General features: G+C 41.8%; 1 protein-coding gene across 1 annotated transcript; it reads left to right on the top strand.

Moving 5' to 3' along the window:
• Positions 1 to 9,905: 9,905 nt before the first annotated feature.
• LOC308280312 (OX-2 membrane glycoprotein-like) lies at positions 9,906 to 12,686 on the top strand (the record flags this gene model as incomplete). Its single annotated transcript, XM_080720574.1, has 3 exons — positions 9,906 to 10,047; positions 12,180 to 12,613; positions 12,660 to 12,686. Exons 2-3 carry the CDS (start codon positions 12,182 to 12,184, stop codon positions 12,684 to 12,686), a joined length of 459 nt encoding a protein of 152 aa, XP_080576700.1. The 5' UTR covers positions 9,906 to 10,047; positions 12,180 to 12,181.
• Between the last annotated feature and the right edge of the window lie 2,649 nt (positions 12,687 to 15,335).

Below are 15,335 nucleotides of genomic sequence, written 5' to 3' on the forward strand. Positions count from 1 at the left end.
TTTCAGAGTTTTGTGGGTGTTGTGGTGACCCCGAAGGTCGCCGACCTAGCTAAATCATTAGAGCATGCCCTGAGCTACATCTGTGCAAAACTTTGCACTTTTAGACTGATTAGCACGAGAAAAAAAACCCTAAGGCCTCCGACTAACATGAATACTCACCCAGTGACGTCATTACGTGCGCATCCCGCGTCTCTGACGCATTCACGTTGCCTAGAGACGCATTCACGTCAGTGTTCTGGGGTCCCACGGACGCATCGCCTCCATTGGAGTCCACGTGAAAATAATTTACCACGTCGCGAAAAAAAATATATTTTAAAAAGTCCACAGACGCCACCATTGTTCATGGGTGAAGGCATGCTACTGTACCCTATGTTAACACAAATGAAATCCGCGTAGAAAGTCTTAAAACAGACGATAGAACTAACGACAGTGTGTGTTTGGAATCCACCGACGCTATTGTGTGCTCCGTAGATGGTCACAGAATTCAATGGGTGCCTTAGTTTTAGCGTAGCACCGGGCCGCTCTCTGACCATAGTGGCACAGCGTGTTAGGTGATACACCAAGAAGGGTTCCCCCACCGAACGTGGGTTTGGCTTGTCGAGCCTGTTATCGGGTAAGCGTCACGTCATGGGCTGCTATAGCGGCCGGGGGCCGGGAGGTACAATGTGTCATCGATAGTTGTGTGCTTTGGAAGTGCATGCGTGCCGCGGAACAACGGTGGAACGCGTGAAACACTAAAAAGTTTGGTTACCTTTTGGAAAAGACAAGGGGAGAGCTAAATACAATGGGCTATATGCAGCACGGTTGTTACATCATGCTCGGGAGGGAACACTGTCTTCGACAATGCAGACGGAGCCAGGCACTTGTCCATAATGCATCACATAAGACCCAAGTGCAATCAATAACTTTGCACGTCTGCGACTAGCTCTGGTCCATAGCGTTAGTGGAGTTCTCCTCCACTAACGCTATGGACCAGAGCTAGTCTGAGACGAGTTGAAACAACTCCAACGCGGGCTGTTGAAGCAGCGCGACACCCGTTCTCTTCCACCCACAGTATGTGGTGCTTGAAAATATGAATGATTCCATCGATAATAATCCGTTTGGGACACTCAAAATCACTGCCATAGAGTTATAATGTATCGCTCCGTGCGAATGAATCCGTAGCGTTGCCAGCGCGACTTCTGAGTCTACCGAAAATAGCAGATGTACAAGATCACAACGCGGTGCGAGCAGACACGGTTTGAGCTTGTTGATTGGGTATTTTTTTGTTGCGTGACACCGTCGTACTATGCATTATAAATTACACTGTTAAAGAGACGGTACACATTTAGTTTCTTCAAATATTTTCCAAAAATAAAAAGGTTGACTTGCCTTCTGTCTGTTAAAGTACTGTATTTGAAGGCCCTGGTCAAATGTATTTAATGGAAAAAATAGATATGCATTTACTGTAAAAAAAAAAAAAAAAAAAGGAGAGACATGGAAATGTTAGCCTATAGTTTATAGTATAGTTTTACAGTAGGCTATTATTAATTCATGAATAGTACTGTAATTATATATATATATTAGTGTCTCATCATGTCTTTCCACAAAATAACAGAAAAAAGCTCAATAGTGGGCTCGATAAAAGCCCGGCTCGATAAGCAACATCGATAAGGTGCTCATTATCAATAAAAATTAACGAGCTCCATCCCTAGTGCTTCTTCATCTCAAGGTACTATTATAGTAATTGTTTCATTCGTTGTTGTATGTATTTTGTAAGATAAACAATGTAAATAACCATATAATAACCAATTCAAGTTAAATGCTGCACTTTGTCAAAAATGACATGACGCATTGAATTTTTGTGGGACCCATAAAATATCCCTGGGACTCATCCGAAAGACCCTCCTTGGGTCCCGGGACTCATTACATTAAAAACCTATTAACATCACTGCTCACCCATACGTGTATTGTTTTCTGAGGCTATTTCTAGCCCACGGAATGTTTTTTGTGCAAAACAAATGCCTGCAATGGATTCAGCATAGGGGTGTGCGATATGACGATAATTATCGTCTCGGCGATACAGCTTTGCCACGATAGGCCATTTCAGAATATCGTTTCTCTCGTGATACAAACAGTCATTTAGAAAAGGCTCTGGAATCTGGATATACAGCGAGTGCACGTTCCATGAGTCGCAGCTCGATTGCTTAATTTATACTTCTATAGTACGGTGGTGTAATTCGCCAAAAAGAACAGATCTACAAGCTATAACGTGTCGCGGCTCAACGTGTCGTATAGCTTGGGGATCTGTCCCCTGCTTTCACGGCCCCTCCCCCGGGCAGCACGCAGACAGGCTACAGAGTGTCTACAGCACTGACTGAGTTGTGTGCAGGAGCTGAGGAGCACCGAGCAGCACGGCACACTGGCCCACGATTTAGTTTCACTTTCACGGGACTTTGTAAAGCAGGGATGCAGCTTGGCCTGCATTCTTTGGAGCATATTTTTCATAATGGATGCATTAAACTAACAGGACGCAAACTACTGTACTTATCCGTCCTGCTATCGCTATCAGCCATCTCACTGCTTGCAAAGCTGTGCTGGAGTCTCCACTCTGGCAGTATTGATGAGATGATTTAGATCACCTTGTAAATCCATGCTTCTGTTTTTATTAACTACAAACAAGTAGCTTTTTGCTGCGATTTGTAAAGTGCTTTGTTTGTTATGTTTTCACCATTGATGCATGCGTGTGTCGTCGCGTCTCGCGGTGAAATCGTAGCGTCTATTTTGCGTCTATTACATAATTGGCTTAGTTATAAAACCATGCCATTATTGTTAGTAGAAAAGCTAAAAGCTAGGATGATAATGAGTGAGTAATTCTCTAAAAAGAAAGCTTGTATCATAACAAACCTCCTGACTTTGGTTGGTCATAAGGTAATTTGTTTTCCCTGAAGTTTCAATGGTAAGGCATGGGTTGTTGTCAACCTGTGGGTCGAGACCCCCAGAGAGGTCCCGCCAAATTGTTTTGAAAATAGCCGATCTACAAGCTCACAACACTCAAAAAAACATTTTAAGGGAACCCATAAAACATTTCTGGGACCCATTTGAATGACCTGAACCATCATCACACCAACTAGTAAATATTTTGAGGTAAAAAATGATAATTGTTTAATCAAAAATCTGAATGTTATCATTAAAAAATCATAGATTAGGCTATCTATCTTTCTATCTGCAGCATAAAAATGAATAGATTATCTATAGAATATCTGTGTGGGTCTAATAATCATAATAAACCTAAAAACTCGCATAAAACAGTATCGTGATAATATCGTGTATCGTGATACTGCATGAAGCATATCGTGATAATGCTTTTTGCCAGTATCGCCCACCCCTAATTCAGCATCATGACAAACCCCTAGTTAGACCCCTCAGATCCTCCTTAAATACCCAGAAAAATAATATTTTTCTGGGTATTTTCCTCCTGTATAGAAAGTCAATGGGAGCCAATGTTTCAGGCATTAAGGGGTTAATAATAAAAAATGCTCAATGGATATCACTGGTCATCCTCTTGAATCCTTAAGAGGTGACCCCAAGCTACAAGAATCAGTTGAGAAAAAAACTTTTACAGGCGAATCCACGTTCAGCCAAAAATCACCCTTTTTTCCCCGGACTAATTTTATCCTCTTTAATCCCAGGCCCAGGTATCCCGATACCCCCAACTTTTATTGGTTCCCACAAAGTTCCCCCAAGGGAGTTGTGATTGAGAAAGTTCAGAGGTGAGGTTGACACCTTTATGAACACATTTGTGAAGAAAGATATTGATTTTGATTTAGTTCCCAGATTGGTTTAACTTTTGGCTAACTTTACCTAACTATTATGGAATAAATGGTCACTTGACAAATTATGGTCAATGGTAGCCCAACTGTCTTTGGTACAATGTGTTTTCACAGTGAACCAAAAAAGCTGCTCTGGGCTTGCAAGTACTGTAGGTGCAAGTGTGTGCACGACTGCGTGTGTGTGTGTCGGACGCGGACATCCAAGGAAGAGGTTTCCAGGGAAACTATTTCCTAATATTGGCTGTCCTTACATTGTTTAGTCTATTCTGGTTGTTCAGGTCGTAAAATTGGGGCAATTCGAGAATATTTAAGCATGTACCGGTAGGTAGACGACAGACCAAATGTACACTAGGATTGACTGTATAGGATGAATGCGATAAGGTCTTGCTGCGCTGACCTTATCGCAGCCTCGCTGCGCCTCGGGGGGATTATCAGCCTGTCGTGTCCATAAGCCATAATGACCAAGCAGCAAGACCTTATAGCACTTATTACCCGGCTAATAAATACAATTATTATTATTAAAAACAAAACCCCCCCCCCAGCGCACCACGGTCGCCTTGGAAAACAAGGAAGTGCTGATCAAATATAATCCATATTCTCATTTCTGATACTGCGTCGTCTATTTCTCGCCTCAAATGTTTCTAAAAACATTCTTGAGAGCAACGTTTAGTTGTAAATGACGCTGTGTGTTTGTTTACATGGCTGACATGTTGGATACAGCACTAAATTCACGTAGTGAAGCCTGAATACAGCAGGTGCTCTGAGCCGTTGATGAGGCAGCAGTGAATTATAGAGCGGAGCGGTCATTATACGCCTATAATTCACCGCTGATTTCAGCGCTTGACCAATCAGAATAAGTGTTGATAAATATCGCTTCAACTTTGGTATACATATTTGGTTATCTGCATCTGTGATTTGTTTCTTAATGTGTTTATAGTTTTTGGTTATATGTATTGCATTTTATTAAAAAAAGAAAAAAGAAAAAAAACCATTGCAATCTTAATACAAGTGGACACAGGTACATGTGATTATCACCTTCAAACCTAAAAATTATATAAACTGAATTAATACTGTATAGAATATCAACAAATAGTAGGCGGGTACCTTATATATAGTGGCTTCCAGGGGTCTGACCCCATTTTGTAAACACCGGTTGAAATAAGCGCTGGGGTCCCAAATAAAAGCCAGGGCTATCATTTGCAGGTGGGCCATTGTTTGTTCAGCCAAATTTGGGTCCGTCTGGGCTATTTGCAGTTTCTTCAGCCAAATAATGGCCCAGTGAGGCCTGCTACAAATAGCCACCTGATTTGTTTAAATGGGGTCCAAATCGATTTTGTGTATTAATTGCTACTATTTGATGATATACGGTACCAGGAAAATGACAGTATGAAAACAAAGCATTATATACAGTAAATGAGGAGGATGACAATTTAGAGGATTGCCTCCCTGGAGCTTGCTGAGGGTTAGGGTTAGATTGCAGCATTGCACCAAACCTATACCTCGTTCCTCCTCTTCGGAGCCGACAACAACACTTTCTTCTGGTCTGCTCTGCCAATCAGTCCTTATTCTGGAAGATAAAAGACAAAAGGAGTTACTATTGCATGTCAGGCCAGCAAAGCTGCTGTACTTGCATCAAGAAACATCTCCTGATTGATGGAGGTGGAGGAAGCAAGTATAACTGTGGAGCACATCCTTGATTTGTCGTATTTTACATATAAAATGTAAAACCACTAAACAAATGATATTTATTAAATGTAGTATATCATATAATTAAATATTCAGTTTAAATAATTGAAGAATGGTCTTAAAGTAAACATGATATGTACATGCATGGCACATCATTATCAAACTTCAATCTGAACTTGATTCCAAATGTCATCCGGGATAGGTTCCCCAAATTCCCCCTCCCAGCCTGATCTGATTTTATCCAGAGGTGTGGCCCTTGAGGAGATAACATTATAAACTAGAAGCAGTGCTCTTCCGAGCACAGGTCTCCACCAGGCCACACAAATCGGCCTGTTATAGCGCCACCATGAGGCTGATTTAAAAAATGTGGGGCAGAGGTTCTGAATTAGCATCCAGGGAGTGTGTGTGCTCAGTTTGGCAGCGATCGGGCCAACGGCGCCGAAGATTAGCTGGTAACAACCAGGCCACACAAATCGGCCTGTTATAGCGCCACCATGAGGCTGATTTGAAAAATGTGGGGCAGAGGTTCTAGATTGGCATCCAGGGAGTGTGTGTGCTCAGTTTGGCAGCGATCGGGCCAACGGTGACTGAGATTAGCTGCTCACAAACTGCGAGGACGCACGGACACACGCACGCACGGACGGACGGACGGACGGAGGGGAAAACATACTCTCCCTCAGCCTTCGGCTGGTGGAGACAATAAAAGACAAAAGCCCCTTTACCTGCCTGGGAGCATCCAAAATAGATTCTAGGTGTGAGTTTGGGAGTTGGTATTTAGTTGCCTGAAGTTAGCAAAGATTCCATCATAGATTTAATTTAGAGAGTCCCAACCTATGCCACATATAAAAGTTTGGATCTGTCCTTGCCAGGGGAAATATGTGGTTATTATATACAGTAGGACTATAGAGTGATAGCTCACGAAGGCCAAAGAAGTTTCTAAGTTGGGTCCATATCTGCAGAGTACTCACAAGGGGATTAGAGGAACATTGATTAGAAGAGATAGCTAAATTAGATGTAATTAAGGCAGGCCAATAAACATGTATTTTGGCTTTGACTTTACACTTGTCCAGATCGCTTGCTTCCTTTTACCATACCGCTCCACCTAGCCCCCACCCCCGCTAGCCCCGGCCCCCGCTCTCCCTCTCTGTCCCAGGCCACGCTATGGAATGAAGAAAAGGTCCTGCTGCTGACACCATGATGCTTTATTTACCATAGTTCGACTACTTTTTAAATTTGTATTATTATTATGACAAAACACTTCTGTCACAATCAATTTCCGCCACGATGCGACGCATTTTGCACTCTTAAGAAAATGGAATGAAGCAAAACACGTCGCTCACAAACAAGGCAAAAGAGAGGCGAAAAATAGAACATATTTAAGCGGCGATAAAGATAACTATATCGATACTTAACAACAACTGCCGTCCTCCTGTTGTTCTGCTTACGACAACATGACGCTTTATTTACTATACTTACTTTTTAGATTTTGATTATTAGTCTAATAAAACACTAAAGTCATAATCAATTTCGCCCACGATGCGCACTGACACTATCATCCTCTTTAGTTGAGAATTTATTTTTATAACGATGTTTTTACCCGGTGAGAATGAGGCTATACTGTAGCCATGTTGTCATTTTACTGCTATTACAGCACACGTTTGTTATTTTCTATTGTGCTGTGATCACTTGCATGTAGTCTATAATGTAAAACTCACTGTGTGCGCTGTGTGGTCTGGGACAGTGGAGGGAGAGCGGGGAGGCGGGGTGGGGGCTGGCGGGGGTGGGGGCCAGGTGGAGCGGTATGGTAAAAGGAGGCAAGCGTCCAGATCGGGGTAGTGGGCCCAGCAAATGATTTTAGAGATATTGGCAGCCCAGTAACGGAACTTCATATTGGGAAGGGCGAGGCCACCGTCAGCTCTAGATCTTTGAAGGAATTCCTTCTTTCTTCTTGTCATGTCTCTGTGGGTGGCCTCCAGCTCACCTGCTCACTCTCATGGCTGGTTTGATCATTAGAAGGCAGGGTGAGCTGGGAGAGACATATTTTGTTGACAGCACTTTTCGCACTATAGCACTTTTACATTTTCTCTATTTGCTCACTGTTGATTTCTTGACATATTTATTGAATATATCAATTGGATTGTATATTGTAATAATTGGTCACTGAAATTATAAGAAAATCATTTTTAAACTTATGAGCAATTGTTTTGATGCGAGTGATTTTAGTTTTGCGCGTCTACAGTTTTTATCTCCCAGGCTAAGGGTCGTTTCACACTCTAATAAGGAGCCTAACTAATTTCAGTTCGGGAGGGCTCCCCAACCCGAAATTATTTAGGTTCGGGGGGAGTTCATCCATACTTTCTTAACGGCTAGTGCCGAAGTTGCATGTAAATATTGGAGGTCTGTGGCATGAAAACTTTTGTCCCCCCCCCCCCCCCCCCCCCCCCCCCGAGGTCGATTGTGAATCGACCTTTTGCCTGCCGGCTGATTAATTATTGGGGTTATATCAAAATGAATATACATTTTCAATTAGATTTTATATCAGGTTTACAGTAGCCATTTAACTTATTGCACCTAAATGATGCTTTTGTTTTTAATGTAATTAAAGTAGCTATTCTTCACTGCTATATCATACTGTAGTTATAGCAGTGACTGACTGGAAAACAAAGGGCCATTCTGAGCACTATATAACTAAAGATATAGTTTTGAAAACTAACTATTCACACTATTTAAAAAATACAATGGTGAACAATAATTATAGTTATCTTTATAGTTATTTCTCACATTGGAAATGGCATGAGATAGATAGATAGAATCTGAGAAAATTAGACACCGGATCAAACTGGTTTCAATAGGAGCGCAATCCCCTGCAGCTAACTTCTCCTGCTGCTCAGAGCCTTTTCCACTCTGTTCCTTGCAGACAGGCTAACAGCATTGCATTCATTCATTGTCTCACAGTCGAGAAACCTGCATGGAAAATGGACACTCGCATTCAACTTGTTTTTCTACTCATATGTTTTCTAAAAGCAGAAGGTAAACCTTTTAATCGTGTGTTCAGATTCACATGTTGATTTTTTTCTTTTTTTTTCTGTTTTACATTGTGTGCAACCGTCTTTTCTCAATAGCCTATTAGTAGGCTATTTTAGGTGCCCATAAAGCAGTGGTTGCGAGTGAATTTTAATTGATAGTTTAATATCTATCCTAGTAATGTACGAAACTGTAGGCCTACACTGTAGGCGCCGAGTCTGTGGGGTATGAATGGCTGCTGCCGCAGCCCGCAGGCTGCGGCAGCAGCGGTACCCCGCGAGATCAAGCCGAAATTAACACGTAGGCCTACGGCAATTTGTTTGAGGGGAACACCAGCCCCGGGGGGCTGTGGGAGACATTGAAAGCGGAGCGCTCCCATAGCCTATTTGCATGTATATATGCAAACGTTGCCTATTAGTTCTTTTGTTTTAACCGGGCAGGTACATTCCTGTGGGGGGGAGATTGCTCATTAGGGCTGCGGAGACTTTAAACCTATCTGCGATCCACAATGGGACATCATATAATAAATAACCTTTTTTGGTTTTGTTTAGCTGCAAGCACTTGTATGCTTTGTTCACTATATATAGGCCTAATAGGCTGTTGCAATAGCGTGGTCATGGTTTTATTACTGACTTCCCCCTTGGGATAATAAAGGTAGACCTATCTATGATATCTATCTATCTAATACTATTTTTTTTACTATGGTGCTTAACTGTTGAAACATGCTGAACTTTCATTGTAAAAATGTAGGCTACAACTACATACGACGACGACGGGGGGGGGGCTCTGTCCAGTATAACGGTCATAGTTTCTCAAAACACTTGCGCACTTGTTTTTTTTTTATTATTATTATTTTTTCGCTTTCTCACTTTTGTCATTTCAAAATATTTAAAATAATTGTGTGTAGCAGTTTGTGTTGTGGTAGGCCTATCTATAGTAGGCTATACTATATACTATATAGTATACTCTGAGTAGCCTACAATCTATCTAGACTAGAGTTAGCCCCATATAGAACCTCACCCGTCGCTGCATACGGTTGTGCTCCGAGACGAGGTCCTATAAGGGTTTCCCCGTGGGGGGGGCGAACGCCTCCAACGGTGCGGTAGAAAACACTCTTCCCGAAATTGTATCCACAAAGTAACGGTAGTTCCGAGCTCCCAGACTGTGAAAACCTAGCCAGGGTCAATAAAACATGAACCAGGGCACGAAACAACCCCTTAAAATCGCTAGTTTTGTCAGCCGGTAATGTTTACAAGCCTGGAAGTTGCAGCCGGAATGGTAGCATTAGCGGCCCCTCTGGTCGAATGTCTGTTCGAATGCAGCGACGGTTGGGGCTACGTTCGACCAGAGGGGCCGCTAATGCTACCATTCCGGCTGCAACTTCCAGGCTTGTAAACATGACCGTTACTTTGTGGATACAATTTCGGGAAGAGTGTTTTCTACCGCACCGTTGGAGGCGTTCGCCCCCCCCACGGGGAAACCCTTATAGGACCTCGTCTCGGAGCACAACCGTATGCAGCGACGGGTGAGGTTCTATATGGGGCTAGACTAGAGTAGGCCTACATAACACATGGCACATAACATAACTACGCAGTTGAAAATCAGCTGGCCAGCTAGGCTAGCATGAAAATCAGCTGGCCAGCTAGGCTAGCATGAAAATCAGCTGGCCAGCTAGGCTAGCCGAGCTACCCACCATGGCGACACCCAGTTCCCTTGGCTAAAAAGGTAGACCTACCAGCATTCGTGTTTAAAGGAAGGGAACTCATTATTCTTCTTAATCTCAAATCTTCTTAATATCTCAAATCAATGCTACACGCCGTTACATTAGCCATACATGCTTGACTGTGTCGTAGGCTAGCTAAACGTTACGTAGGCAATACCTACCACGTAACCTTCTTGACAGCTCCTCCTGGCATTTATTTTCTTCCGACTTCACTTTATTTCAGTGGTTGCTTGAAAGCTAGTTGTCGATTTGGGATTATTAGCTAAAATAAATACTGGCATGCATTAAGCCAATCCACGAAAGTTTAGGCTGGTGACACTGACAGTGGTGAGCGAAACGCGAGACACACGGGCGCCTACAAATACAATGACAGCGACCCCGGGAGAACGGTGCACTGCAGCTGCCAATGCTTATGCAATCCCAATGAGAGGCATCGTGAAATATCATAATTTCAGTGGTTGACTACTGAGGCCATAGCGATTTTTTTTGTGTTCTAATAAAGTGTCCCATGACTTTAATTTTGCCTTTTTAAAGTGGCATATCTGTCATCTTGATACATTACCTACAATATACTTTAATATACTTCATCTGTGAGTCAAAAGTGCTAGCATTGGAAATCTTAAGTTTAGGTGGTCGCATGGTACACACGTCATGGACGCATCCCTTGAGGTTTTCAATACCCAGACACGCTTGTCTCTCGTGTATAATTTGTCTATTTAATTTGGGACATTGTGGCATCTTGCTTCTACCAAACGGAGTCTTGCAAGTTATTTTTGGTTAATACTAACCTGGAGAATCCACTCTGTAGTTGAAAAAGTCGGGATCTTCAGAGTCGGCGCTCATGAACGCACAGCAGTAAAGACAGTGATGTCACTGAAAAGCGACAGGTTCTGTGCTCTGTGTCCGCCTGCTTGCTGGCTACCTTTTGGTGGCGTACTCGTACTGCGCCCCCTCTTGCCCAGAGCCCGCAATAACAGTCCTCAATATGCCTAGTAACACACACAACATAACAAAAACCTTTGTAGAGTTTAGTCTGGCTGCAACGTGGTGAATTTGTAAAAAACAGTTACAATGACGGATGCGCTCCGTCGAGGCAGACTTGAGCCACGAGAGGCACTGCCGATGGAGCGAGTTTAGCCAACTCAGCACCATTTGATTTACGTCCTGGGACAGTATCATATACATATAGAAATACACAGGCCATTGCAAAATTGCCTTTTCAATCTATATTCAACATCCTCATCATACTATTCAGGTTAGAACACAGCTATATGGATGTTTTTAGTCCAAACATTAAATAATAAATACAATTTATAATGAAATAAATATTATGTAATTCATTGGACCAAAATGATTGCTATCAACATTGACGTTTTTTTTCTTTTTTTTTCTTTTTTTTACAAAAACAGAAAATACAAATAAAATTGGCCTTTGTTCTATATTTTAATCGCACTAAAAGCACAACACTCCAAGACAGAAAACAATCAAACAGTCACAGAGCAGTATAATATAATGGTAGAATAACAAATCCCTGGAAGATAACTTTTAATGGTGCCACTCTAATTTATAGTTGGGCGATGTGGCGGAGCCTCTATTTGTAAAATTGATACACAACTAATGACAATAACATGACTGTTGATACACAATTTTGTTCTGAACCAATCTCATCCCAAGCTGTACAAAAACTAATAATCAAAATACATGGTGTTAATCATTCATTAGTTATGGCAAAGCTATGGAAGCCCAAGTGTTATGAGGTTATAACAATGGAATATCATAATAATAATAAATATGATAATAAATTATGCATAAATAAATATTTTCATGACAATTAGTCTCATATACCGCTATTCACTTGTTTCTATGCACTATACACCTGTTCCTACAGTCAATCTTATAGTACTTATAACTATCACCTCTTCCATCTCTTCCAGAGATGATCCTAACACATAATCCTGTAAGGGCCATGGTGGGAGAGGACGCCTGTTTCACCTGCCAGCTGATACAATCCAAACACGTCCTTCAAGTTACATGGCAGAAAATGGTACCAGGAGGAACAGAGAACATGGCTACCTACAATAAACGCGATGGCACCATGATCAACCCTCCCTTTCTGGGGAAAGTGGAGTTTAAAGACCCAGGACTGCATAATAGTACCATAGTCATCAGGAATGTAACCAAAGCAGACGAGTGCTGTTACAGATGTTTATTTAATGAATTTCCTGAAGGAACCCTCGGCCTCCATACAAAAACCTGCCTCATAATTTATCCTGAGCCTGTATTACATATCACACAATCAAACAGCACAGAGCAGATGGTTGTGTCCTGCTCAGCTGTGTCCCATCCTGCTCCGACAGTAACTCTGGAGGTCAACGGACATGAAGTATCTTCAAACTACACCACCGTTTATGTAGCCAACGCTGATGGTACCATCACAGTGACCAGTACGGTCACACTTGAAAGGTTCTGTAGCAGTGGCACACAGGTTCGATGCGTGGTGCAATATTACTCTGGGGTTGTCAAGGAAGTATCCAGGGTCATCGACGAACAAGACCCACTTTGTGGTGAGAAATGTTTTCAGCTCCACTTACTGTATTTAAGGTTCAGGTTTACTGGACATAGATGTAGGTTGATGGATTGCTTGATGGATGGATCGATGGAGTTACTAATACTAATTAATCATTACTAATTATGCTCTCTTTTCCCAGATAATTCTCATCTTTCTCATTCTCATCTCACCACAGTTTCTGTGGTACTGTGTATTTTGTCAGCTGCCATTGGTGTAGGCCTAATCATCGTTTACAGATTACGCCATCGCAGTCGGAAAACGGTAACAACCTTCAATAATATCATAATTTGAGTTGTACCTGAATAGTCTAATACATAGTCCTATATATTCTTTCCTAACTGCTTTTCCTTGACTTGTACATTTTTTAGGAAATGAATGAAGTGATTTGAAGGAGAATTCAGAAGACAACCATGTTGCTAAGAGAATCTGCACTTGATTCTTTCGACACAGGTGAATGTTAACCTGGTGAAAAGCTAACGCCTTCACTGGCTTCCGGTCAAGTTCCGCATCACCTACAAACTGCTCCTCCTCACCTATAAAGCTCTCCATTCCCTAGCCCCACAGTACCTGTCAGACCTCCTTGAGGACTACTCCCCGGAGCGGAACCTAAGATCTGCTGACCTGGGGCTCCTCACCGTCCCTCCCAGCAAAAAGCGGACCCTTGGGGATAGAGCCTTCAGTGTGGCAGCCCCAATCCTCTGGAACTCCCTCCCCTTGGTGATTCGCCAGCTGCCAACATTGGACTCTTTCAAGTCTGCATTGAAGAGACACTTATTTACTATGGCTTTTGGACAATAATGTGATTGTTTCTGTTTTGTTAAGTGCTTTGGGTTTTTGAAAGGCGCTATATAAATTCAATTATTATGCGGGTGAGTAGCTAACCTGCCAACGTGGGTGAATGTTAACCTCGTCCTCTATGCTTAAACCTAACCCATACCCTAACCTCAGTACCGTGACACGGGTGAGTAGCTAACCTGCCGACTCCCTTAGTCGAAATGATGGAACGTAGAAATAGCGAGATTTCCCCTACAATACAAGCATTTGACTCTTGGGCACAGAGGTTACAATGTTTTGTCAGATGTTTATACTGTATGTCATGTTACTTGTTCAGATGTTATTTATGTCAGATGTTATTTTGTCAGATGTTATTTATGTCAGATGTATGTTATTTTGTCAGATGTTATTTCGTCATATGTTTATGTATAATGTCATTTGTTCAGATGTTATTTTTATGTCACATGTTATTTGTTCAGAATCCTATAGGGTGGATTCTGCCAATGCATTTCAAAGGGAATGGAGTATTTTATTTTTGATTTGTATTTTTATTTTTGAAATCCTCAAATGGCAGCAAACCACTCCATTCTCATTGAAATGCATTGGTATATATTTCACAAAAAAGAAAACATTTGGTGATTTTATGTTACACTGCACTTTTTTTCTACCTATGAATGCCTCTTTCTTTTTGCATAAATCCCATGTAAATGCATTTGCAGAATCCGCCCTCCTAGATAGAATAAAAGTGCAGAACCGTATATACCCCACTTTGACTACTGCAACACTCTTTACTCAGGTTTACCCCAAAAAACACTCTCCCTGCTCTGTGTTATGCGCTGTGTCCTAACCTACAGAATTTCTGGATTGAAATAGTCAGACTACTCTCCAGAATACTAGAGGTAGAGATAAATCCAGACCCAGTGTTGGTCATCTTGGGAGTGTCAGAAGATTTAAGGAAACTTCGAGTAACTCAACAGCGTTTGCTGTCATATGGTCTTATCACTGCAAAGAAATTGATACTCTTATTTTGGAAAAATAAAGAGGTCCCCACAGTCAAGCTTTGGCTCAATGAGATGACAGAAACTCTGCACTTGGAAAGAATTAGATTCATACTCAAAGATAAACTGCCAGATTTCGAAAGGATTTGGAAGCCTCTGATCTCCTTTTTGAATAGTTGAAGTAAGCTAAATCCTGTGGATGAACCGCATCGTGTGTAATTGGGGGCAGCACTTCAGGGGAGGGATTTTTTTTCTTCTTTTTTTTACTTTATTTGGTTTTGAATGTACATTTTTGGTCATGCAAAGCAGCTTTGGTTGTAAACAATTATGAGGAATGTACATCTTGAATATTTTCTTTCACTGTATTGTATTTTCTTTTGTTGTGTGTGTGTGTGTGTGTGTGTGTGTGTGTGTGTGTTTTTCTGTTTAAAAATTAGGAAGCGCTATTTACTGTTTTGAAAATGCTTGACAATGAAAATATTTGAAACAAAAAACACTCTCCCGCTTACAATTGGTGCAAAATGCAGCCGCCAGGCTTTTAACAAACACCAGAAAGCATGATCATATCACCCCTTTCTTGATGTCACTTCACTGGCTCCCTGTTGTTTTTAGAATAGATTTTAACATTATTTTAATTTCATTTAAGGCCCAAAGAGGTCTTGCCCATTATACATCACTGAGCTCTTGCCCCCGTATGAGCCTCCTCGTGACCTTAGGTCTGCAGGCAAGGGGCTCCTAAACGTTCGTAC

Source organism: Nannobrachium achirus, assembly GCF_963921795.1.
Source record: "Nannobrachium achirus genome assembly, chromosome: 24".
Taxonomy (NCBI): Eukaryota; Metazoa; Chordata; class Actinopteri; order Myctophiformes; family Myctophidae; genus Nannobrachium; species Nannobrachium achirus.